The sequence below is a fragment of the Corvus brachyrhynchos genome, unplaced genomic scaffold (genome assembly GCF_000691975.1).
Source record: "Corvus brachyrhynchos isolate BGI_N302 unplaced genomic scaffold, ASM69197v1 scaffold255, whole genome shotgun sequence".
Taxonomy (NCBI): Eukaryota; Metazoa; Chordata; class Aves; order Passeriformes; family Corvidae; genus Corvus; species Corvus brachyrhynchos.
The window spans coordinates 6,528,800-6,555,969 of NW_008238358.1; the positions used below are offsets into that span (position 1 = coordinate 6,528,800).

Genomic DNA, 27,170 nt, shown 5'->3' on the forward strand with positions numbered 1-27,170 from the left:
GCACAAAGCTAAGTAAGATTAAAGCTTCAGGCAGTTTCATTGGCCATCCCAGCTCCAGAACTAAACCTTTGTGAAATAGTGATGAGAGCTGAAAGAAAAATCCCCTTTTAAGTCAATGGCGTTGACCTACAGTCCCCATCTATCTCTGCATCTCATAGCTACTCAACCCATTTCACCTTATCCAATATGCTATTACATGAAATACCAAGGCAAGGCTAAAAAAGCACTTCATCATCTGCAAAACCTGGGTAGTAGGCTCCTCCCTCTATATTTTTTCTTGGGAGGTATCCCAAAAAGCATACTGTAGGAACATTTCTGGGAACCGTGAGGCTTTATTATCAATGCACTCTGGAAAATTGTGTAGAATTTGGCAGCTGTTTTTTCCAACGGCAGCTCTATGAGTGTTATTGGATCCCACAGGACAGCGAGAGCTGAAGGATAGACGGGAATGGAGAAGGCAGACCAAGTTTGGGCTTGTACACATGCAGAGCTGGAAAGAATGACATATGAAGAAGATGGGCCATGAAATGAAAGGAAAAAATGTAGCATGGGCCTTAGGAGAAACTCACACGATTTGACACAATCCGAACAAAGGGAGATAACAAACACAGAGCTATTACACCTGAGCCACAACTGAGCATGACATAGGTCCAAAATACAGAAATAATTAAACAGGCATATCATGAACTGAATCAAAAGTTAATAAATCCTTATTTTTTCAGGATCAAACTTAAAGTTGGATGCACATTATAGGAGAGTTAAAAGAAAAAAAAAAGAAGTAGGAACGAAACCCAAATAAGTGAAAGCATAAAAGACATCCAAGCTGTTAGGGGACTTCTGTAATTGTTACCTTTAAGCCCTTTCCAGCCAGAAGCAGGACATGACGGGCCAACTGACAAGCTTGACGAAGCCCTTGAATCTGATCTTCATTCTTAATTTCTATGTCGTCTCCCCAGTCTGGTACAATGCCTGTCGTCACATAGTCTGGCTTCTTTATGTGCTTGGAGAAAAAGGATTGAAAATGAAGATCAGAAAACTGAGCATGACAATGGGATCATTTTCTCAGATACTGCCTCCTGCTTCATGGCAGCTTGCCCTTTCTGTCGTAGTATCGACCTTCCTAAGCCATCAGGGCAAACCCTCAAGGCTGCCTCAGTATTTCTTCCACTGCCCTTTTGAACTTAACATTGCCTGTTACTACTGACTTACACAGTCTGTTAGCCTTCCAGTACTGAAACTCCAGATACTGCAGCTGACTTCCAGCACAGACAGTCTCAAGTTAGGAAACTGGGAAAAAGACTTAAAACCCCTTCATTATCTTTTGCAAAGAGGGACATTTTCAACAAAAGGCATCTAAACACTGGAAATGGGAAGAAGATGGGACAAACATACAGAATTAGTCTCAAAATTAAACCTGATCAAATCCCGTGTTTCTCATTCAGACAAAACTCCTATTGAGAAATCCATGAGATTGCTTTTTGACTAAGAACCTTAGGATTTAACTCATTTTAATTCAAAGGCTTTTACACATTAATCTAGTTCATATGCTGTGCCCGAATTTGTCCATCTACAACATTACACAAAGGTATCCAAATTTGCTATGTCAAGGGAAGTGTAATATACCTCATTTTTTCCACAAAAGAACTTCTCAGCCCTCGCATGAGGTGAAATTCAATATCTGATTTTTTAAAAATCCACAACAATTTCACGACGTTTATAAACATGCAAGCTAATAAGAACACTAATGTCTTGCACAGAGATGGAAATGCACTTTCTCTCGGAGGGTCCTGGGCTGTTTCACTGGCTGGGGAAGAATCCCTTTGCCCATGACAGCCAGGCTGATTTTCTGCCATGCTGGCCACAGGGTGAGTTTTGCACTGACTTCACAAAATACAGAGTCAAGCTGGCAGGCAGAAAACAAAGTAGGCATTTAGGCTGTATGCAACATGACCATACAACAACAGGGTGTAGGAGTAACAAAGAGTGCGGCAACTAATGAGCTCTGTTGGGACTTTAAATAGGAAGACTATTGCTACTCCTACAGGTATTCTATGTCTAATCCCATAAAAAGTGAATCTTTAGTGAACTTACATCAACTGAATTTCAGATTCCCATTTCTTTCAAATTAATGCTGTATCAACCTTAACAATGTCCTATTGCAGTAGTTTGGGCCTTAATTAAAAAAACCCCAAAACAACACCATTTGTTGCATTAGCAACTCCATACACAGCATCATCCTCGCTTTCTCCTTGGAGGGCAGTCCCCTGTTAACTGAGATATGATCCTACTGACCTCTAAGAACTGTTAAGGGAGAAGCCCAAAGAAGCGTACATACAAATGTCTATGTGGACAGTTTCACACCAACATCTTAAAAAACACTATGTTATTTCAATGTGATTTCTGGCATACTCTGAATAAAAGTAATAACTTTGCCATCAGGTTTTCAGAGTTCATAGAGTTGGACTGATTTTTAGACAGTCTGAGAACTCTGATCTGGGAAGAAAAGTTTTCATTATGGCAATATATTTCTTCCTCTTTATCCTAAAAGAAGCATCTAAATACAGAAAATAAAGTTTGCAAATTCTACGCTTTTAAAGCTTTTGAAAATACATAGAGGATGCAACCCTATGTTCTCCCTGCACACAGAGCTGCCACAGCCTCTTAGGGCTAAGAACCCTACATCCATCATTCTTATCTGCTTTCCTATCAAACAACCTTTTAGTGTTTCGAGCCCATTTCTTATTGGCATAAGAAATCTATACTAAAAGGAAAAACAAAATCGAAAAAAGTACTAATACACATCCCGTGAAGCACTGTTTAGAAAGGGTACTTTGGTTTCTTTTGGCTAAAGGAAAGATACTAAACAGTTAATCTGTATGCTGTAATTAAATGGGGGAAAAAAAAGAAAAGGCAAAAAAGGAAACCAGAAGTGGAGCACATGTTAAATTTGCATTTGCATGAAAAAGTCCCTTTTGGCTCTAAAGTAAATAAAAATAAAAATATATGTTGCAAGGAAAAAGAACACTCAGGCACAAAAAAGACAAGTTTAAAATGTGTAGTGGGGTTGCGGGACAGCTACCAGAAGGTATTGTCCTCTTTCTGACATAAACAATAAAACCATCAGCAAAATATAAACATTTTTATAATTTGCTTGTTAGAGATTTATACAGAAAGGGACTCAGATGATCATGAGTGATTCCTCCTGACTTCTAGTAAGACTGTCTATAATTGTTCCAAACAAGAATCTGGACCCAGAATTGTTGACAGATAATAATACTCACATTTATACTACTATAACTGAACAAGCCCCAGGTTTGAACTCCCTCATAACTAAATACATCACCATGTTTAACATGGTAGACAGCTGAACACCAGCTCTCTTATTTCAAATACCAGACCAAGCAACAAGACAGTGATCCAACCCCCAGCTGTTGGACAACAAATACACTTGATCATGACTGCAATCAAACTGTACACTGACTGAAGAACAGATTACGTAACAGAAATTGCAGTACCTTAGGAACTCGGTGAGCTGGAGAAACCATGGCTGGCCAAACTACACTATAAGCAGTATTTCTTTGTCCCTGAAAGAAGAAGCATCTTTGCTGATGATTGCTTGAGTGCCTGTGCAGGTAGTTACGATTGCAAGAAGAAAAGATTATGTGGCAGCCAGTCACAGAACCTGTTAACAGATAAATTAAAAATTATTAGTATTTTTTCCTAGTTACACATTACAAAATGGAAAGTATGCAAAAAGAAGGGCACCATGTAAAACACAGCACAGAACTCACGTAGTTGCCAAGGGTAATTAAAATCTTGCACTGTTTAAGAAAGAGCAGTAAGAATGAGAAGAAATGAGAACAAAAAAACTTCCAAAACAGTACTTTGAAGCTTTATAAAACACCAAATCTGTTTTGGTTTGATGCATTAAAAAGCAGAATGGGTAAATTCCCCACAGTTTACAGACAGGAGTGATGCTCTAACTGGCTGCTGCTTGGAGCAATTTACACGGCTGCACTGTTCAAGGCTTGGCAAAGCAGTTAATAAGGGACAATAGTGAAAAAAGAGAAGAAAAAAAAAGATTTAATGTTATTTCAGCCAATATTTTCAGCTGTATTTTTGCAGAATTGGTCACGGATCTGAGCATAACAAAGCTAATGTTTCTCTTTGTCTTGTTGCTCAAGACACAAAGAACGGGGTTCATCTTGTTCAGGGGGCAACAGAAAAAACTTCAGGAGATATTTTTAATCTTGGCCAAAAGTAACTGAAGGGATTAAAATTTGTAATTTATTTGGAGTATTTGATTCAGATTTCCATTTGATTCACATGGGAATTTGGGATGAAAGTTTCATAGCTCAAACCTCCTTGTTGGGCAATGACACATTTTTTCCCCCTCAAAAAAGGAAAAGGGAAAAAAAAGAAAAAAGGAAAAAAAGGAAAAGAAAGGGCATTGGGGCCCAAAGGCTCTCAGAGACATCAAAACCAAAATAATGCACCACAAAAGACAATGCTAACATCAAAACCAGGAAATTCAAAAGGATTATTGACACTGCCCAATTACATTACAATTACACACAGTGTGTATTTCCACTACTCAAACGTTCTACAATCTAAACATAGGGGTTTTTTCTGAAACATAAGTTTAACATAACAGTTGATCTGCTTCTGAAAAATGTCATTATGTATTCAAATACAAGAGCAATCTTGTAGCAAGTAATCCAGATGAATAACTATTCTTCAGTAAAAAGTTTTTGTTTAAACAGAAGTAACTAAACATTTTTATATCACAGAAATAAAGAAATTAATCTACAGCATATTTTGCATCTACGCAAAAAAAAATTTTTAGAAGAGTTTCTTTCATATCTCGCATGTTTTTATTCTATTGTACCTTCCTTCCTTTCCTTTGAATGCATTTATCATATTCAGATGCAGAAATTATCCTTCCACATGTGCAACCTTTCACAGACAGCCCTCTTACGGTATTCCATGACATACAGAAGATTCGAGTTATGCACTGTTTTGGAGCCCCAAACCCAGACTGAATGAAATAGTTGCATCAGGTTCGCATTAGAAGTGTTCCGACTGTCTCTTTGCACGTCAGGGCTACATTTAGGTACCGATATCCGAAAGGTTCACTCAGGTGTAGAAACTTTTACTCAAGCAAATTTTTACTGGTGGGTTTTTTTTGGTGTTTTTTTTAAATTGTTAGTAAGCAACAAAGTGGAGCTGAAGGATGAGGTTCACCTCAAGTTCTCAGTATAACCTAAGCACCCCAATGGAAGCTGCCTGCTTCAAAACAGGAGAAAGCATCTCCAAGGAAGTGAAGCTGCCCAGTTAACAGGGGGATGAATTGGTTTGATAGCCTATTAATTAGAATTTAAACAGCAGCCTCATAACCTACTTTCCTAGAGTCTCCTTCACAAGAAAAAAAAATCATTGTCCAATTAACAAAAAACACCCAAGCATACAAAAAATAAAGAAAGGGTCACCTAACTTGCAACTGTAAGCACGTCCAGAGAACCCAAAGCATCCTACAAACTCCCTGTCTGGTTTGCTCTCGTTTCTGGAATTTGGAAGCACAGAATCTGTTGAGGCAGCAACTTTTGGGTCACCGGAAGCAGCAATCACTCTGACAGGGTAAGCCAAGTTGCCTCTTTTACAAAGTGCAGTTGAAGTACCTTGCTCTTACCACAGCTAAAGGTACTATAAATATATCAACATCCCACACTCACTGATGTGGTCAGCTAACATCCAAATGGACATCAATACATGAAAATATATTTCAAATGCTCTCCTTGATGCCCAGCATGCTCACTGGGCACCTTGTCAACTGTGTCACAATTTAACTGGGGAAGAAAAGGTGCAGTGTGCTTGTCAATTATTCCCAATGTACACCCCCCAAATACACACTCTTAAATACATTAAACCATATTCACGGGTGCATTTCTATTGACTAGCCCACATTCAGAAGGGATGCCTTTTTATTTGGAATAAAATTTTTACCTCTGTTCTCCCAAGGATACACTGCAAGCGTTGTCACAAAATAGCAGGATAATAAGGTACTGCAGGCTGTTGTTATTCTACTAACTACTCATTATAAACCAGATGCATACAAAAATACCTACTACTTGAACAGAAGGAATGAGACAAGCAAATAAGTATCACCATATTAAAATACAATTCCTAAATTATATCACACGAATTATAAACACAGGACAACTAAACCTTTATTTGAAATATAAAAAATTATAAGAGAAAACATTCTCCTACAAAGTAAAAATAAAATTAAATAAAATGGCATTAAAATATAATGAAGTTACTCGTTTATAATGAAAATCTGGACTCCATCCACACACTTCCTTCCTTAAGAAAGCCTTCTAATGCCTCCACAGCTCCTTTTATTTTTTAAGCTCCCATATTTCCAGCTAATTTGTTATAGCAACATCATCAATCACCCAAGACAGGAACAACTGTCTGTATTCTCCAAGTCTGGCTCAAAGATTCCCTCCTCCCCACCCCTTACACCCATCAAAGCTTTTCTCAGTGCCTTTATTTACTTCTGCAACACTGGTGCTCAAGCACATCCTTTTTGTTCAGCTTTCTGTGTATATTAATTACTGTAAGATAATTCATAAAATGGCATTTATGCATCTTCCAGCAGAAACTGCAGCCACCGGAGAGCGTGGCATGTGAAACTGGGTAGGCTGGTAACAGACCAGCACGACCACGATACGAAGTTGACCCTCTATGTGTTTATTCTGTACCCCAACAGCAAGGCTACATCATCTGCCACGAGCAACAGAATATTTACTATCAGCTGCACTAAGGAGAATTAGCAGCAGCATTACCAAATCACATCAGCAGCTTGGATGCGTCGAGCACAGAAAATTACTGACAACTGCTCCACTGAGCTGCCAGTGAATCCCACTGTGCAATCCGTGTGCGTGCATGTCCTGCTGGAGCCGCTGGATTCCTCAGCACACCTTCCAGACCCTCATTTGGATTAATAATATAAATATGCACTGTGAGCTCTTGTGAATTACCAGATTAATTTATCTTTGTGGAAATGACTTTTTTTCCTCTTTTAAATGAGTCAGTCAGAGGGGCTGAATATGGCATTCAAGAATTATGATGGGTGGGAGCATTTTTAAGTGACTGATTTTGCAGCACAATGTGCCCTATATTTATTAGCCTTTTACTCTAGGGCTATTTTAATTGTTATCTGTTCATGCATGTTATACTATATAATGAAATGCTCCCATTTCACTCATAGAGTGGAGAGTTTTTTATGTGTATCTCTATTAATGACCCTTAATTAAGTTGATTTTAGTAATTTAAATGTGATTTTCCTCTGGTCAAGAAGTATTTTTAATGGGAGATGTTGAAAATGAACTCTCACATAAGCCCTTTTCTAATGCTTCTTGTTTAACAGTTACAGCAATTTATCAAGCCATGTTTTCAATGAATGAAGTGTGGGATAGCTGTGCAAAAACCTGCTCATTTATATGATTCATCAAATGTGATTGTTAGCAACCCTTTTTCTGGTATTTATTCATGAAAAATTTCAATTTTCCAAGCAAATAACAAAAATATTACCAATGGATAAACTTTGTGACAGTTCTGAGCTACAATAAATAAAAGGGTACATCTTAAAAGAGACAAGAAATAAATTAACATATTTTAAAATAATTTAGTCATAGTATCAACAGAAGCAAAGTACCAGAATTATTTAGGATTACAAGAATTAACATCCCAAACTATTTAGGAAATAAAATCGACTTGCTTTCGATAAAGTTAACAACATCAAAAGCATTGTTCTGACAACCCTTTTCAAAATATGTGATTTAATCTTTCTTTTTAAACTGAAAAAAGAATGACTGGAGATTTTCTGAATATATACTCACTTGGAGGTAAAACACTAGAGATCTTTCATTTGGCTTGTCAGGTGATTTTACTACTCTAGCATAATTTAGCTACTTGTGCAAATATTCATTTTGCTGAAACTTCTGAGGATTGAAGTTTAAAATGAGGTATTAAAAATCACTAAGGGTAACAATACGTGGAATCCAGCCAAGTCAACTAGGTAAGAATACTTAGTTTTTTACCACTAATTACAAAATGTTCCCATTTTTCAATCCAAAATAATTGCTGTGGTTTGAAAGACCTTAACTTGCAATTGTAACTCTAACTGTCTAATAAAACACCGACTTTGTAACCCCCCTTGTTGCAAAGGTATGTCCAAGCTTCAAAAATAGGATGGGAAAGATTAAAGGTTCTTTCCAGCTCTGGGTAACCTGTGTAGCAGAAGAGCAGCTCACATTTCACATGCAATAACCTGTGCATTTGCTAAAAAAAAAAAAGAAGAAAAAAAAAGAAGGGAAAAAAAAAAAGAAAAAAACTCCAAGAACAACACAGGGAAATGCCTGAGGCAGAAGTTGAAACTGATTGGGCAAAGTAGAAGGACAAGAGCCCTTGAAATTAAACAAAAGCAAATTCATTCTGTTGACAGATGTTGATTACATCAAAGCCATGAAAGAACTTTTTTTTGTTTCTCTTTTTTTTTTCCTTTTTTGCAACTAATACCTCCACATTTTCTGTACATTACGGATATAATGTACCTTAATCAACATAATCCAACACATAATAATTCTCAAATTTGGTAAAAGTATATTGCAAGACGGTCTTAACAACAGGCTTCTCCAAACAAGAGTGTATTCACATGGTCATGTCTGCATACCCCTGCTGGTCACGCCATCATCAGCCCCTTACTTCCAGGGGTTAACTGCTCTGGCAGCCAAATAAAATACAGAGAGCGCTGTGTAATTATGGAGACAGTCAAAGGGCAGACTCTATTTTGAAATCTATTTGCACAGACAAGGTCTTCCAATTTTGCTTACAGGAAACAAGCTGGTAAAGGGGGTCTCCTCCTCTCCAGATGCTTTCCACACGTTTTTCCCACATCAGGAAATCGTGGACATGGACACCATGCAGCACTGTTTCCTGGATTGCAGAACTATGTCATTACAAGGAGAAGAGCAAGTCGGTGCTTGCGAGAAATATTTCCTCCTAATTGGATGTATTAGGGGAAAGCAAAACCCGTAAGGACTACTGAAAATGTGACTAGCAGCAATTTGTAAACAGGACGCAGCCACAGCTGTCACTGGAAAAGAGAAAGCAGAAATGAAAGGGTAAAAACACTCTGTTTTTAATAGCATGATTGGGGAAATGAAATATTCATCAGGATAGATGTGACTTCAGTTACGACATCAACACATTGGTGAAAACTTCAACAACAGCATGCTTATGACCCTACCCTGATAAATCGAAACACAGGCCAGTATGTTGCAAACATTATATTCTAACTGGGATTGTTTTATTTAAATATCTAATTTTTTTGGAAATTAACGACAGAATTTGTTTAGTTAATAAAGGCTTTAACAGAACTGTTCTTGTTACTCTCCTAAGAGGCAATGAAGCAAAGCAATGGTCGAACAGCGACCGACTCCAAGGCAGAAGAGTCAGCCCCTCTGCCAACATCAACATGACTCCTCCATGTCACCAAAAAAGTCAGTTTTGGCCCTCAGTTATGCTCCTTGCTAATTACAATTCTGGCCTTACTTCATACAGGGTGGAACTGGGCAATTCGTTGGCTATATGCCAATACAAATCAGTTTGTAAATTTATCAACTATAGGGAAACAGATTCTTGTTTGCCTTTACTTACTATGATCTGGTCTAGACTAACAGACTAAAATGATGAATCAGTGCCTTCTGGAATCGTGCTGTGCTTCTAATTCATTATTCAGTCAAACTTAGGGCCAACAAAATAGCTGTTCTGCAAGTTGGTAAACTGGGAAACCACAGAGAATCAGAACCCCTTCTATTTACAGGAAGGATGACAGCCTAAGGGTACTTCATCCCAATAATAACAACATTCAAGTACCAGTGCCCAGGTCATGACAAGCCATGACCCTCCCCACAGCTCCTTCAGGAAGCTGGCTCGATGCCACCTTTTATCAGCAGCAACTGACAGTACAACTTTAACAAACAAGAAGAAAAAATTAGTATTACATCCTTAAAACCTCCTTTGACCAGTTGAGCAGTTCTGTATATATACACAACACAGAGTTACACCAAGGCAGTATAAGAAATAAATTGAGTAAAATTCTGATATCATTAAACAGTACTTCCCCCTTTTATTATAGGATTTAAAAAATAAAGAGTACAATCTAACTATAGCTGAGACATATTCATTAATATACCAAAGGAAATGAATTGTCTATTACAGAACACGGGATCAGGCTGCACAGACTTAACTTTGGGAACAGGACACTGCAGTTCTCCAATAGAGCCTTCCATCCTAATGTTATTTCTACTACATTTTCTCTCTCTGATAGAAAAACAGAAGAGGAAAATAAAAAGACAGTGTTGTCTAAAGCAATATCTCCACAAAATGAGACAAGTCCAGTACAAAAGCTGGACAAAGCAATATTAAGGGTTTCAATCACAGTTACTATCAAGGGAATTTAGGCTCCAGATCACAGCATCTGGCAAGTTTCAACTTCTCTGACTAGCAGTAGAAACATTCCTCTTATGTTACTGCATTCCTTTATTGAGTAAATTAATCTATCATAAAGTGAATAAATTAGAATGAGAAACATATCTGCTCAGGCTTCCATATTTAAATACATTTTCCAAGCACTTTCTATCTATCTTTAGATTTTTTAAAAGCTCAGAGAAATTGCTTTTGCTTGAAAGATTGGTTATTGTATTAATTATTTTGATTTTGTAGGGAAGTAACAGCTATTGGAACAAGTTAGTTTAAAAAATAGCAGTTGTTCCAGATTAAAATAATAAGCTATTCAAACAGTCCTTACACACAGCACAATACCAAATCTTGTTGTTTGTATGCACCCACCCACAGCTCTAACATTCATTGAATCCTACTGGGTTAAAATCTTTTCAGGTGCTCTGTGAAACAACTGTTTTTCACCTGGCATATTTATGTCCTATATACATGCCTGACACAGTATTAAATGTTAAAAAAAATTCTACTTTAACCTCTTAAATTTCCACCTGAAATGGAAAAAATATGTCTGGATCACCATAAAAAACATTTCCCACCCTTTTAGTAGGCAAGCAACACTGCTCAAATAAGAGTAATCTTTGTGTAGGAAATTTAGGAATGCTCCTGAACATTGTATGAAGATGTTTTGTGTAGCTTGACACATGGGAAGAGAAAAAGTATTTGGTCTTTTTCCTGCAATAAGTATTTTGAATACACCTGCAGCCAAATCTCTAAGGACACATGATGATTTCTGAATCATAGGTCAGTCTTATCCCAAAATTAAGAAAAAAAGTGCACATGGCTAGCAACTTTGGGATGAATACCTTCATAAAGTAAGATTACATTACTACTCATTTGGTAAAATTGACAGCTAGTAGTAATTCTTGCCTTGTGTTAAAAGTTATTAATTACTTGTATTGTCCTGTTTTCACATGAAAACACAAGTTATGTTAGGACAGTAAGTCTTTACTGAGAAAACACATACGTGTCCTTTGCTAGAGTGATGAGTCTAAGGTTGGGGAATTACATTCTCTAATCCAGATTTCAAAATATATGAGCAGAGAGGTCTAAGAGTTTAGACCTTTTTCTGCTAAACTGCTGTGGCGGTGGTAGAAATAAGCTCTTATTTTTATTTCAAGAAAATGCTCTGCACAAGGAAGATGTTCTAATCAAGAGCTTGCTGCAGATAACTTGTAGCATCCTGATTAAAACATTTATTTTTAAACCTGTCAGTCATTACTATGTGCTATTAATGTGTAACTTGGAAGCTTATTCATAAATATGTGACATTTGGGTCACTGAATGAATTATAATGACAGAATTATGGATCAAATTTGGAAGAGTACAATATAATGTTTGGGAGATGTTTTAAATTATTTTTAAACACCTTTCACTTATCTCCTCGGTTAACATTTACAAAGACCTCTTTTTAGCATAAAAATCCCTGTTTATCAAACAGTGATACAGGAAGAAGTTGTTTACATTTTCAGAAGTACCAACATACATCACTTATGACAAAAAACCAAGCACTCCATAAGAAATGCTCAATCACTGTCAATCATACACACTAAAATATACATAAACCAAAGCATGTGGTATGAAATGTATTAGATTCAAACTGAACACAGAATTACAACTACAACAAACAAAACCCAAATAATTACTAGTGACTCACAGGCCAATTTACACATCTCACCAAACTATTGGAAAGGTAGGTAACCATAGAAACCTGTCAGCCTAAATTCAGTACTTTAAAATTTGTATTTAGTTTAAAATGCTGACAATTCTGTTTCTATTTGACAAAATCTGTATTTTTAAAGGCTACAGTTTCTGCTTTGGTACTTAAATAAATGCTTAAAATGATTTCATCTCTTGGTTACTAATAATTTTATTTTTGATATATTTTTTATATTTGATTTTACCCAAGTAAAAATTGCAGTTTACTGTTGGTAATATAAAATGTTAATATATTTTAATATTGCAAATTAATTTCTAACATTTCTTTAATGACTGAAATTAAATAACAATATAAAACAAACACTTCTGCACTTACTATTAAATGTTTTGCATATAGACTTTTTAAAGCTGCACACTAGCAGAAAAAATAAATTACTCAAATTAACTGTTAAAGCTGAAATGCTAATAGCCTTTTCAACTTATAGTTCTTTTTCACTGACAATTGCCATTTGCATGGCTTAAAATTTAATACTATCATTAGTACTAATGTCCTATATTTTACTTCATAATCTAAATGAGTAAAATATTATTTTTGTAGTTCACTGGCTCTTATACTTAGGCTATAATGTTCAGTGTGTATTTCATTATGTAGATGAGCAATGGATGTTGTCTAACATGATTTAAATGGGTCAACAGTATTTTCCTACTCACATTAATCATCCAGACAGCCACACACACAAAAAAATAGCCTTGAAAACTAACCTAGGAAATCTCTTTTTATCACTGACTCTTCCCACCACTCCAACAACAGCAAACACATGCTCCAGGAGACGGGAGCCTCGGAAACTGGGAAGCCAAGGCTGGGCGCTGCTCCCCTGGCCAGTGCACAGCTCCCGGCGCTGCCGGCCCCGCTCCCTGGGCTGCCCGCGGCCCCGTGCCAAGAATGATTCTCGTCCTGCGAAGTTCAATGGGAGCTGTGTGTTGACAAACTGAGCAAATCTGAATCGGCAAAATTCATTCTTGGCACGGGGACACACAACTGTGCTGAATGCAAAGGCGCACTGCCTGCTCCGCTGCGCTGGCAGCCGGCTTCTTCTGGCATAAACACACTTGTTAGAGCTCCCACTAAAGTCAAAGGACACAGGATGAGGCCATTTATTGCCAATTGTTTATAAAACACATCAAAATTAAGGGTTCTATTCTCAAGCAATGTAACTACCATCTACGGCCCACTTCATATATGGCATATTGCAAATAAAATGCCAATTTATAAATAACATAGCCCTTCTGTAGAAAGGGAAGCTGTTCTAATAAATGCTAAAGGAAAGAACATAAGTATAAAACAGGCAGAAAGTAACAGGATGATTGTGTACCAAACATTCAGACTCATTTATTAAAAAAATACATTATTAAGCTAAAAAAAAACCAAACCAAAACAAAAAACCCAAATCTAATTTCTGAACTATTTTCACGAGGTTATTCACTCACTTTGTACAGTTTATTGGACTATTCCACTGTCTGATTTTCTAAGCTAGATAAAGAAAGGAGTCTTTGCAAGAAATTAGGTCTCAAACTCCTTTTCCTAGACTGAAAAGTCTTTTCCTTTTTTCACACAGTCTTTTCTGCACAGATAGTAACTCTATAAGAAGAAATAAATGTTTTGCTTTCCACAAGATGAAGATAATCTAACTTGCCAGCTAAGTAAGACAGGCACTTCTCCTGAACATACTTAGCTACCTTGTCTGCAAAACTGGGCAGTAATCTATGAAATTCTCTATGGGGATGTCCACTTAATCAATTACTAATTTGTAAACTCAATTCAGAACTTTTAGATTCAGTCAATTACACGCCAAGAATCCTGCTGCACATTTTTTTCACATGGAAAATGTGAAGTCTGTTTCAATCTACATGCATGCCCTACTGAAAAGTGATGTGCCTGTGAATTTGAGTTTTACAGCCCTGGCCACAACTTTATAAACGTCAAGGCTCCTGATGTTTTCTGCATTCAGTAGGCAAAGAGCTACAACAAAGTTGATTCTGACATGGCTGTTCCCCTAGCAATGGCACAGTCATTGGAAGCGTTATGCCCATGCCTGGGCCATGCTTGCTCATCCTGCAGTGGTTGGTAGTCCATTCTCACTGCTTGTCACATCAGACAGGGCATGAGAAAACCGCTGCCTTTCCCCAGCCACCCCAGCTGATTGTTTTCATCTGGTTGAACTTTCAGCTGCCAACACCCCACCAACCCATTTGCAACATCCATCTGGTTCCCACAGCTGGGGATACTGTTGCAGCAAGCCCTGCCAAAGTCTGTCCACCAGCTACATCATTCTGTATCTGATTTTCTGAATCAGCTTTTACAGAAGAGTTATTTGGACAGAACAGCATCCAAATGAACAAAAACAAGACTGTCTTTATCAAGCAGATTTTAGAAACAGTCACTTCTGCAATCTTTGGTTTGCTCTGCAATTAAATTTTTGCCAGAAAACATGTATTAGTTAAGAAGAGTACTCTACAACTCAAAACTAACAGACAACATAATGGTACTACTCAGAAAGCTGCTGGGACAGAGCTATAACAGCAAAATAATTCTTGCTGGTACAACTTGATCTTTTTGAGCAACCGGAAAAGAACTATTCTCATGAGCTGAGCTTCTGCTGATTTAGCAGGGTATGTCAGAGCATGAACAAACCTTTGTAAACCCAGACAAGACCCACTACTTTATTTACTTCTTTAAAGAACACACATTTCTGCCATGACTCATAGGAATTATGTTAATAGTAATCAGTGCAGAACAACCAGAAATGGGTTGGAGAGGTGAGACCTGCCTAGCCACCCCACAGATGTTAGCTCAAAAAGCACATGGCAATGACATTAAGCCTTGTCATCACCTACCATTTCATTCACAAGGCATGGATGTGACTTGATGCTCAGATCTGAACAAATGACTGTGGGCAACACTTCCTCTCAGCGTCAAACCAGCATGTCTTTGCGAGAAGCCTATCCACTTTGTCCAGTGGAAAAGTCTACTCAACAAGTCTAGATGAGTTTACAAGCACACTCAAGAGCTGAGAAGTCAAGCAGAATACAAGCAGATCTGCAGTGACTGCACCATTTCTTACATAAAGCATCTCCGTTTTACAAGGAAGTAAGCTAGGAGTTCACTGTTGCTTTTGTCCAACTCCATCTTCACCTGTGTCTATCAGAAAATCTGAGACTCAACAGCTAGAATTCATGTGAGCAACAAACTTGTCATTTTCTTTCAATGTTATGCCACATCTGTTGACTTTCAGATTTAAAAAATACATAAGGCAGGACTGAATTTAAATTTATGTACAAGAAAGCATGAAACAGATAATCTGAGAAGTGTACACATTTCTGTAGAGAACATCTGATACGCTATAAGTATTAACATACAAATTTAGATCGTGTTCATTACTGCAATAGTTCTTCATGGTTCAAAATGAGCTTGATCTAAAATGAAACATAGCTTTAAACAGGTTTTAACAATGAATACCTGAAAATAAACATCTTTAAAATGTGAAAGCTAGAGACTTTATAGAGCTGGTTAGAGTGGCTGGATATTTATAATCTAAACTCAAAAGACAACAGTGCGACTTTCAAAAAAACGCATGGAAGTTTTCTCAGGCTGCACACTACAGAGTATGTCTGCCAAAAGACCTCCAAGGAACTCTGAAGAGCCCTTTATTCTCCTTTCTAAGGCTTCCATGCAGCAAGGCAGCTTGTTGAACACTTGGTTTTCAACATTCTCCTTTTTCTTCAGAAATTAAGAAGGGAAAGACATTACAGATTTGGAAAGGACATAATGTCTAAAAGGATAACGAACAAACTTTCCATACTTTGTTTCTATGTCATAAAACATTTCCAGTGTTTTTCACTCAAATAATTTTTTCAATATGAAGTATCTTGAGGGAATTAAAAAAAAATAAATTCAAACTTCCCTTGTACTCCAAGGAACAGCCAGTTATCATGCAGATAAAGCCCTTTGCCAATGAACAGTTCAGTTGGTAACATTTACCAATCATTTCTCCTAGATAATTTTAGAAACATAGCAATATAATATAATAACTATGACAAAATAGAGAATTCTGACACTTCTTATTATACTAAACATAGCCACATACTATATTTTCCTGCCTGAATTGCATCCAATAAACTACAAGACCTTACTCTGTGGTATGCAAATTTTCATGCATACTCTCCTGCATTTTACTCCTACAGTTAAAACATGCACTACTCTGGTTACATGACACATCTTATGAAGTGAAGGAGACTGCAGTTAAGTAATTATATATGACTGTGAATCTATTAAAGATGAGGCATTTGTTTCTTTCCCATCTCTAACCCAATGCAGCAAACCCAGACTGGGGCTAAACGGAATATTTAATTATCCAAATTGGACAGACTACATGGTGCTGATACATAACAAACAGTTATTTTCAACTTGTGACTTGACAAAACCGGGGAATTTGATAGCAAGACTTTTATTTAGAAAGTAAGTTCATTATCAGTTTGTTTCAGCTTCCTACATGGGAGTCCACACTGCCACTAGAGGATGCGTACAAAAACCAATGCTCAAAAAGCTTGAAGAACAGTGAACCAAGAGGTCACAGCTAGGGAGGTGTGCTCTCAAGCACAGGGCAGCTTTGTCCCTCCTGTTGTTGGGCAGTGTTCTTGCCTGCCTGCCAGCCACTTCACTGTGACATTTTTGCAGAAGCACCCTGCAGAAAAGCACCATACTGTGCAGCACTGGCTGGCAATGTGCATCTGGGGCAGGAGGTTTCTCGGGGAAGGAGTGCCATGGAAGCCCCAAAGTGAGGGATCGGTAGATGAAGGGCTAAGGAAACCTGTGTCGTGTGGCCACTGAGCAGAGGAACATAGCTTTGATGGCAACTGCAGACACAGACGTAAAGGTCAGGGAGAGAAAGTCTAAGTGTCAGAAGAAGCATTTGGAGAAACAAAAAAAGGCAGAAAATGTGGGAATTTGGCAATCAAAACACAAGTCATAAAAAGAGGGTAAAAAATGACCAACTGAGAAGAAACCCTTATAAAAAGCCCATGATTTTAATGTTTTTAAACAGTTCCTTTCAAAAAATCTTGAGTCTGTTTTCACTCTAGATAACACCGAAGGCCAGTGGTATGACCTCAACTGGTGAACAAAAACTATAAGTGACTTTTCCTAAATGGAAACTAGAACTTGACTTCATACCATGCCTCCATACTTAGTGAGTTATAAATTGCTTTAAATACTGGCAGGCAAACAGCCATTATGCACTCAAGAGCTCATACATAATAATACTTAGCATTTTTATAGAGCTTTTCATCTTCAAAGTGCTTTACAAACAACTCATTAATCTCAACCAATGCACCTGCAAGGTAGATAAATATCTGCATTGTAGGTGGAGAAAGACACACAAATTTCAGTGACTCATGCAAAGCCATGCACACTACCAGCACCAAATATCCCTAGCTCCTGGCTCCTAGTCCATGTAGGACCTGAGCCCCACTCTGTGTTGACATCATACCTTCTCTTCAGCCACACAGCCATAGGAGAACTTGTTTTACTGTGAGGCAGTGGCAGAGTGGCAGTCTAGCTGGAGACCCTCCCTTTTCCAAAGCTGGTAAGTTCCCAAAGACTGCTAGCTCCCACCAGGATCACCAACTCCAGGAAGTGGGAAGTCCATGAGATGCCAAAGTGAGATTCACAACATAGATTCTCAAACTGATTCACCACCAAGCAGTGAGCTGGAAAAGCCTCTGCACTGGCAGAAGCCTTTGCCTCTCTCCCTATTTATTTCTAACTGCTGCATAGACTCCAAAGCAGGAGATCCCTGCAAGTCAGACAACAGAACCCTGAAGCCTGTGGCCTCTGAGTATTGCCACAATTCAAAGAAACAGCTTTACTCCTCTGGTGTTCTCTAACTGTTAAAAACTTGTAATGAAATTTTGACTTCAAGAACGATAATTCTCTTCCCTGTTGGTGACTGAAAAAAAAAATCTTAATGTGACTATATTGCATGATAATACTTTTAACTTTTTTGAGTTTTAAAAATATATGATATCATTATTTTTTTAAACCTTGGAAATACCAGGAATGTCAAACTTGAAGCAGATGAGAAACGTGGAAGGTGTGAACAATACAATACCTGTGCTGTGCTACAGCAGACTTTATACTCCTTTACACAGAGAAAATGAATAATGACCTTTTAGTAATGACATCTTTATTTCAGATGTTTATTAGTCACTAGATTTAAATAAATAAATAAATTTGAGAATCCTTATCTGTTCAGTCTTCACATTTGTGAAACTAAAGCTTAGTAAGTTCTCCAGCCACTGTAGTTCCTCCCTGGGTAAACAGCTCATGTTTAAAAATGTAAGTCAGTCAGACAAACTGTTATAATAACAGAAAAACAAACCCCACTTTTTCTTAAGATATCAAAGAAAACAGTCTTTCTACAAGTAATGGTACAACGTGCTAAGCAAACATGAGCAGTAAAAGATAAATGAATGGCAAAAATGTATGAAGCTAAAAGAGCTCTGCCAGTCTGCCCAGCTGACCTGGGTATAAAAGATAGAATAAGAAGAAAGAAGCAGCCTTTAATTACTCTTCCCCACCTTACTGTTTTAAACTTATAAAGAAATTCTCTTCCCTGTTGGTGACTGAAAAAAAAAATCTTAATGTGACTATATTGCATGATAATACTTTTAACTTTTTTGAATTTTAAAAATATGATATCATTATTTTTTTAAACCTTGGAAATACCAGGAATGTCAAACTTGAAGCAGATGAGAAACGTGGAAGGTGTGAACAATACAATACCTGTGCTGTGCTACAGCAGACTTTATACTCCTTTACACAGAGAAAATGAATAATGACCTTTTAGTAATGACATCTTTATTTCAGATGTTTATTAGTCACTAGATTTAAATAAATAAATAAATTTGAGAATCCTTATCTGTTCAGTCTTCACATTTGTGAAACCAAAGCTTAGTAAGTTCTCCAGCCACTGTAGTTCCTCCCTGGGTAAACAGCTCATGTTTAAAAATGTAAGTCAGTCAGACAAACTGTTATAATAACAGAAAAACAAACCCCACTTTTTCTTAAGATATCAAAGAAAACAGTCTTTCTACAAGTAATGGTACAACGTGCTAAGCAAACATGAGCAGTAAAAGATAAATGAATGGCAAAAATGTATGAAGCTAAAAGAGCTCTGCCAGTCTGCCCAGCTGACCTGGGTATAAAAGATAGAATAAGAAGAAAGAAGCAGCCTTTAATTACTCTTCCCCACCTTACTGTTTTAAACTTATAAAGAAAAAAAAATAACAAGGCCACATAATCTGAAACAAAATGAAGAAACAACTCCTGATCACTATGCAGAAACTACAAGTTCCCCACATTTAGAAGACATTTAAGCTTATTATTTCATCGATTTAAAGTGAGCTTGTCTGACTGCCAACACCATGCTTTTAAAAAAAATGTGTCAAATCTACAACTCCCAATGGAAACAAAGGCATATAAGAGCAAACTAAAAATAAAACATACAGGAAATGCAATTAAATTTAATTACATTGAACACTAACATTCATTCTGCAATCATAAAAAAAGTCTAAAAACATTTTCTAAATTAAAAAATCCACCATAATATTCTACAGCTAAGATACTATGCAATCTTTATATAAGGCAGTTTTTCTTGCAGAACAAAACAGATTAAAGAGCAGCATACAAGAACAAAATTAAAATATGCAATTGTATCCACTAAACTCTGGAAGCCTAAAAATGATGATGCAGTAAAAAAACACCCAACATCATAACAGTACTGCTGCAACATTTGTTGTTATTTTGTTTAATAACGCGTCACTTCATTTGTACGCAGTAATGAAGAGATGTCACAGCAACTTCTGTCTCTGAGTGCTCTATTCTTTCCTGCTTCTGTTTTCAGGGTAGGTTAAAAAGAATCTTTTCTCCTAATCATCAGCAAACCAGTACCAGATTTCACTTGTGGTAAAGTATGCTACCCATCAGTACAAGGCAATGCTACATAAGAACAGCAAAGAAAATTAAAAAAGCAAGAGGCATGGTCTGAATACAGTTTTCTTTCAATTCCCTTGGGAATCATGGTTCTATAGGTCTTGAATTCCCAGGCAGAGGGGATCATGTTCATCAGTTATGGCAGCTCCTCTGGGCCTAAGTCCAGGTAGACTGCTTGTCTAAACTTGATGAAATATAGGCGCCATCAGGTAACAGCAGTGGTCAGGGGGACTCCTGAAATGTGTAACTGAAAACTAAAAAATGAAATTAAAACAAGGCTGCAGCTAAACAGCCTCTTTCTACAGGATGCAATAACTGTAAGGCAGAGAGTTTACAACATACAGATTGCTCCTTATATACATTCTCCTGCCTTTTCACATAGATAATATGAAAGTTGGATTGGGCAGACAAGCATATTTTAACAAACATTGATTTTAAATAGAAATGCTTACGAAAGAAACCACTGTGACAAATATACATGGCTTGAATAGACAAAACATTAAAAAAAAAGTCAATGCCCTGTAACCCACTCTCTGTCCCACAACATTACTTCAAAATATTTTCAAATTAAATTTTAATGCTAATAAGTATTGCTAGATCAACAGCACTGGGATGTGGTGTCTAGAAGCACTGCAAGCTACACATGATGGCACATCACCATGTCAAACTGCCAAAGAGAAGAAGAGGCAACAAGACTCTCACCAGATGTGCATTTTGAAGTGCTATAGGAATGTGCTTGTTTGGGAGTGAAGAAGGAAGGAGGAACCAAAAAAAAGGGGAATTATTCAATCCGCAGTTGATAAGATCATTTTAACTGGGTGTCCTACAGATGGTTTTAGCACAGAAAAGGTCTTTTCAGACTGCATACATGATCAAGCACTACTTTGAAATCACAGATTGCACTGGACCAGCAGGACTGTCACAGAAGAATGCTCAAAAGCTCCTAAGATTTTGCTTAAATTTACTCCTGATTCACAACTGTCACAATCAGAATCATGTCTGCTATATCCGAATATCATGGAAAGGAAAACCAGCTTAGATTTCATGACACAGACCTCCACTGCGGTTTTAGAACCATAACAGGTTCAAAACCAGAAGTAGCTTGTCTTCAAGGTGACTTCAGCCAAAATTCACATCTCTTCAAAATAAAAAAAAGAAAATACCATGACAACATAGAAATATTTTTTGGTAGCCTCAACCTTACACTCCAACTATAGCTATACATAGTAAGCCACACAAGAAATGAGGGTAAGTGTGCCAGACTGGCTCAATAGGGTTTCTCCTGCACAGCTAGAAAACACTCACGACACACAAAGCCCAAACTTTACAGATATGTGGTATGTTGTTTTTATGTGCACCTAAAATTCAGCTTCTAGTCTAGGTAGGGTAATTCAGTGCAAAAACTTGAGCAAAAGAAATTCTATACCTAAATCTAGACAGCCACTTTACCTATGTCCACTGCTAAAGTGCATTTGCCTTGTAACTTAGGAGCAGCAGGCACTAGGGCAGGCTCAGGCTCTGTTTCATCCTGCTGATGCTGTGCTGCCACAAAACTCTCCAGAAATTACTCCCTTGGTGCTAGAGTTTCTCCATCCATCAGCTAGTGCTCACAATTTCAGCCCCTTCTGTCTGCCTTAGCTATCTGCACTGTGAACTCTCAGAGCCAGAAAAATTGTTTTACTGTATGTTCACAGGACATTTGATCCTGTGATTTTAGGGAGTGAAGCTACCTGCTCTAAAATACAAGGTAATTCACTATTTGAGGTCCAGAATTTCTTTAGGAAGGATTCAATCCTTCATTCTTTCTCCTCAAATGCTATATATTACTCTGAACAAGCTTAGAGACCACCAGAGATTTGTCATATACTCTACCACTATTCTTGATGCTTTAAGTAACAGAACATGCAAGGACCAAGTAGCCAGACACGTCACAGTTTGATCGTGCACATAGGCTTGGCAGGGTCATCTTCCAGCATAGATTTTAGGAGCCTGTATTTTTGTTCCCTTTAATTTTACCTCTAAAGATTGTGAAGTGCTATCCTTCATTTCACTGATTTGCTGTATGAGTATAGAGGAGGTTAAATCAGTTATTTGGCTCTCTGCAGAACAACACTAAGCTTTGTGTTGGTTAACACTGCATTTGTGAGCCTGAAGAGTAGAAGACTGAAGAAACACCAAAAGGAGAGAAAAAGTTTGCCACCTGTGCTGCCCAGAGGCAGCACTGAACTGCGTATCTTGAATTAAAATCACAGACTGACTTTCCATTTCAGACTTTCCACTCTGTTACAGGGTATTACGTTGAGCCTTTGCTTCTACATCTGCAGCCAGGTAAGGAAACACCAGACAAGGACAACAGACTCTGGCAGGCAATGTAGAAGTTGTGCATGCAAACAGTCCTCGCTCACAGATATGCCCACATCCAACTGTGAAGACAGAAACAGCACTGTAAAATCCACTTTGGAAGCACAGCAGCAAGACAACTCCCTATGATGGGGCATCCCACTTTCTTGCTAGAGTCATTCCCAGAGCTTTCTGTTATTTTACTTCAGGATCAGTAGCCTATGCACAAAGCTGGACAATGACCCTTCAGCAAATCACCACACCAGGGCAGTGAGCTTCTGCAGATGGCGGAAAAGTGTCAGAGCTCTGTGATAGGAATGGAAAGAGGAAGTAGCTCTTTTCTGCTTAGGGGAAGCTCCAGGTGAGCTTTAAGGAAAATTCTGCAAAATGAAAAGTGATACATGCAAAATACATTTTCAAAGAAGGTCAATTTTGCCCGAAGGCTTATGGCTAGGCTTACTTTCCTTAATTTCTGGCATGTGAAAATGTACCTAATACATTTATCACAGACTAAACTGGCTGGGATACAGGACACTGCCTGGGATCTGGGCACCCAAGATATAAGGCATGCAGAGCAGAGAAAGCATTTGCAAAAAGCTGAAACTAAGTACTCTTCAGGAACTTGTACTTAACTGTGTCTCTGTGTGGATTTTAGCTGTAACCACAATGGTGACGCCCCGGTGCCAGGTCAATGGGCACCTTCCTACAAAGGAGAAAAGACTTCTTAGTCTGAAATGAATGGCTACAAGAGTAGGTGTGGGTCAGTAAAGCTGTTGATGTGGCAGAAAATGTTGATCTTCAGCAGCTGTCCAGGACATCTGCTAATGACTTTCCTTCATTTAAAGGCAATCTTAGCTAATGCTGAGAAACCTAAGCTCACAGAGAAACCACACCCTACACATCCACCCACAGCCAGAAGTGATAGATCTTGTAAGAAAAAAACACAGTGTGCTGCCAACCATACATTACCTCTCAACTGAGAGAACAATTAAACACTTTATTGAAAGGGGAATATTTTTTCTCTCATGCCTCAAACCATGAAAGTGCATGTCTTCCCCAGAGCTGCTGCACAGTTGAAATGGGACTAATTCCCCGCCTGACTGATTATTTTCAAGACAGGGATGAAATTACCTTAGGATCATTAAAAAATGGTAAAAGTGTACTACAATCAAATGGTTTGAACTTCTACCACGCATCACTTGCAGCTCATAATGCTAATATTAAATTCTGGAGACATGAGTCTGTCTACAAATTAATGGAAAATGTGAATTAATATTTTCTACCAGCTAATTGCCTAACTCATATATTGCACAGTGCAGACAAGCACATTTGATCTTGAAAACTCTCTTTCACAAGTTCGAAATAACTTTTTCTCATTTGCCAAAAAACTTTAGAATTACAAGAAGTATTTAATTGTAAGTCCAGAATACCAGGAAACAGCCAAGTCTCCCCAAAACTGTTATCTGGATATTCTGTGGTTAATTTTTAAAAAAGCATTAGCTTAAAAGTACTGGAAGTTATTATAGGTGAGGATTAATTGTTTGAGTTGTACATTTCTGAATTTCTTTAAGAGTGAGGAAAGTACAGACGAAGAGATACTTCTACCATTTGAATATTAATAGTGCTAAGAAGACTTTTATGATTCATTTTTAACACAAGAGTAGTATGTAGTAAGCTGAAATTTGTGGTTTAATATTCTTATCAAAGAGCAAGCTACAACAATTAAAAAAAAAGAAATACAACTCCTGTTTCACAATGCACCATCAGAAGGAAACACTGATTCAGTAGCATATGGCAGTAAAAAAATCTGAAATGCATACTTTGATTTCAGGAAAAAAAAAGAAAATCACCTAATTTTGAGTCCTTTCACTTCCCCTTAGAAATACTGAAAAGTTTGAATTTTGTAAAACCATGAGCATTACCAAGGTCTGCAGATTAAAAAAATGCAAGAAATGAACTGTATCAGAAATACTGCTCGTAAAAGATTCAGTAAAGCAGGTACTTTATTTATTGAATCACTTCCCAGATGGAGACCCCTTGGCACACTTTTGTACAGTAACACGCAGAGTTCAACATAAAATGGCAATTTAAAAGTTGATTACCAGTTTTACCATCCTAAATGGCAAAGCCATGTCTGACCAGAAAGAAAAACTACGTAAAATGACACGTCTGCACTCTATCTAGAGCACATGAACCAGATCACTTCATATTGCCTTAGTCTCTTGCTACACCATCTTTTATTAGTCCAACTAAAGTTTCTAGCTTGTGTAATGCTTCAGAATAGTTTGATGATTTTCATAGAAATACCCTGCTGGAGAAGAGTTTATTATTCCTTTAATATATTCAATTTCAGCTAACCTAACTATGAAGTATAGACAATACTCAACCATGCATTACTGACAAGGCTTGTGAACCAAACTTGTGACCTATATGGCCCAAATAAGAAAAAAAAAAAAAGAAAACAAACCAGACCCCAAGTAATTTCTGATGAGATTCACCACTTCTGGGCAAACCTGAAAGTGTGAGGCTTTGAAGTTGTACTGCAACAGTATGAACTCCAGCTATGTCCCCCTGCTTTTATTAAAAAAAAAAAAAAAAAAAGTTTAAAACCCCATTTAGGTATTTCCTCCTCATTTTACTACCGAAGGGGAAAAGGTAACAGTTTTAGAAAAATTTTGAAAACAAACATCTCTAAAAGGCTCTGTAGTAGTAAAAGAAGAAGCATCTCACAACATCTCACATTCTGTGGTGCTGGAGACAGCAACAGCTTCGAGCCAGGTGCAGTTTGTGAACTACTAGCAGGTTTCCCACCGAGGAGCCTGCGGATGAATTCCCAGTTCCGCAAGGGGCTGAACGAGGCAGCTCAGCCCCTTACCAAGCAAACAGCCAGCCTAGGAACACAAACTACATATCCAAGGGATGTATCACACCGCGTCAGTCTCTACTGACCTGACTTTAAAAACCCGGCCCACAGTAAGTCACACAGATTATTACAGCATACTTATTCATCGTTAAGGAAGCAAGATCAGAAATCACTTATATCAGTATTTATCACAATAAGTAACTCATTTTACATGGGATGTCTTCTCATCAATTATTTCCCTGGGGCTCTAAGCCCTGAAATTTCATTACAAGAAATTAGGGGCTTCTATTCTACAATACTTTACCTGTATGAAATAAATAGATCTGTAAGAGATTACTATGCTTTAAATCATCTAAGATAGAACTGTAGATATAAATGCAGTTCTTTCATGTCTTCTACTTTATTACCAATAAAGTATCACAGATGCAATTATTATAACACCTGAAACTGTGATAATATCTAATTAGACCGTTTACAAGCCAGTGAACCAGCACACAATCCATACTATTTCTAACTACAAACTGTGACAGTGACTTGATGTGTCTGTGTTCTGGATGTTTCCTAGTTTTCTTTTACAAAACAGCAAATTTAATTCACACTTCTATGCATCACCTGTAAAATTATTTTTGAATACTTTTCAAGAAAAGGTGACAGCTAAAATGCAGTTCAATCCACTGCTAGTCCACTCTGAAATGTAGCATTCCAGCATGCAGAATTTCACAAAGGTTTGTGGAAACCACTCACACCCTAAAAGAGCTGTGTGCCTTCTTTTGGGGTTGAAAATGTTTGAATTCTGACACTAGCAAGGCAGAAACTATTCAAATAATTTCCCCATATGACTACTGAAAAGTACTTTTTAACTTCCTAATATGTTTCAGTCAAATAATTTTCTTTTTTTTCCTTTTTATAATAAAGAGCTTTTTTTAGGCTAGCCTAAGTCCTTCTGATACGTGGAGGAAGCATTTAACACATATACAAACTTCCAAGATCTCTCCTGCTCCAATGGACTTATGTAAAAACAATTCCATAATAAAGAAAACTTTCATCATTTATAAAAACACATCAGCTATATTAAAACAAACAAACAAACACACACAAGAGGCTATAAAAAAGTAATTTCGTTCAATTTAGGTAGAACAGATATCCTTAGGTGAACAGAAACCCAATTTAAATTACTTTCGTCTTTCAGTATTTGCAAATTAAATTATACTGAACTGTCCAATTCGGAGAAAATCGGATTTAGTTTAATCAGTCTTGTCTTAACTATGACAGTTTAGCTTTCTCAAGTCTCTGTAAAAGCATATCCCCTAGGGAAGCTCAACAAGATTCGATGCCTGAAGGGAAGGTAGGAAGGCTTACCAAATTTTATTCGCTTGGTTCTTTTAACTGGATGACAGACATTGGGTTTTTAAGTGCGCATGGGGCTGAAGACGGATGTAGGATATGGGCACATAACCTTCGCTTGTGAAAGGTTATGTGGCAGAAAAAGTGCTTTTCAGAGAACCTCAGGGCACGGGGGACAACGGGCCCTGAAAAGCCATTACACCGACGGGCATGCCAGCAGGTAAGAAGTTCTGCAGTTGAACGGGTTGGCAGAAGAAACACGTATACTTATGTTAGATTACTTCAGCAGCAGAAATCACCACAGCAAAACTCAAGCAAAACACACCAGCA

At 37.5% G+C, this 27,170-nt stretch overlaps 1 protein-coding gene across 3 annotated transcripts in view; it reads right to left on the minus strand.

Moving 5' to 3' along the window:
• Nucleotides 1-27,158, minus strand: part of METAP1D (methionyl aminopeptidase type 1D (mitochondrial)) — a 45,280-nt gene extending 18,122 nt beyond the window's left edge. Inside the window, exons 1-3 of one of the 3 annotated variants that reach the window (XM_017735801.1) lie at nt 26,856-27,158; nt 3,516-3,682; nt 851-1,000 (exon numbers count right to left, since the gene is read on the minus strand). In XM_017735801.1, coding sequence (XP_017591290.1) covers nt 851-1,000; nt 3,516-3,545 — 180 coding nt within the window. In that variant the 5' untranslated portion in view covers nt 3,546-3,682; nt 26,856-27,158. Of the gene's footprint in view, nt 1-850; nt 1,001-3,515; nt 3,683-8,897; nt 9,221-26,855 lie in introns of those variants that run through there. The other 2 variants (XM_008634761.2, XM_017735800.1) reach the window with 2 other exon arrangements.
• Nucleotides 27,159-27,170: the final 12 nt, after the last annotated feature.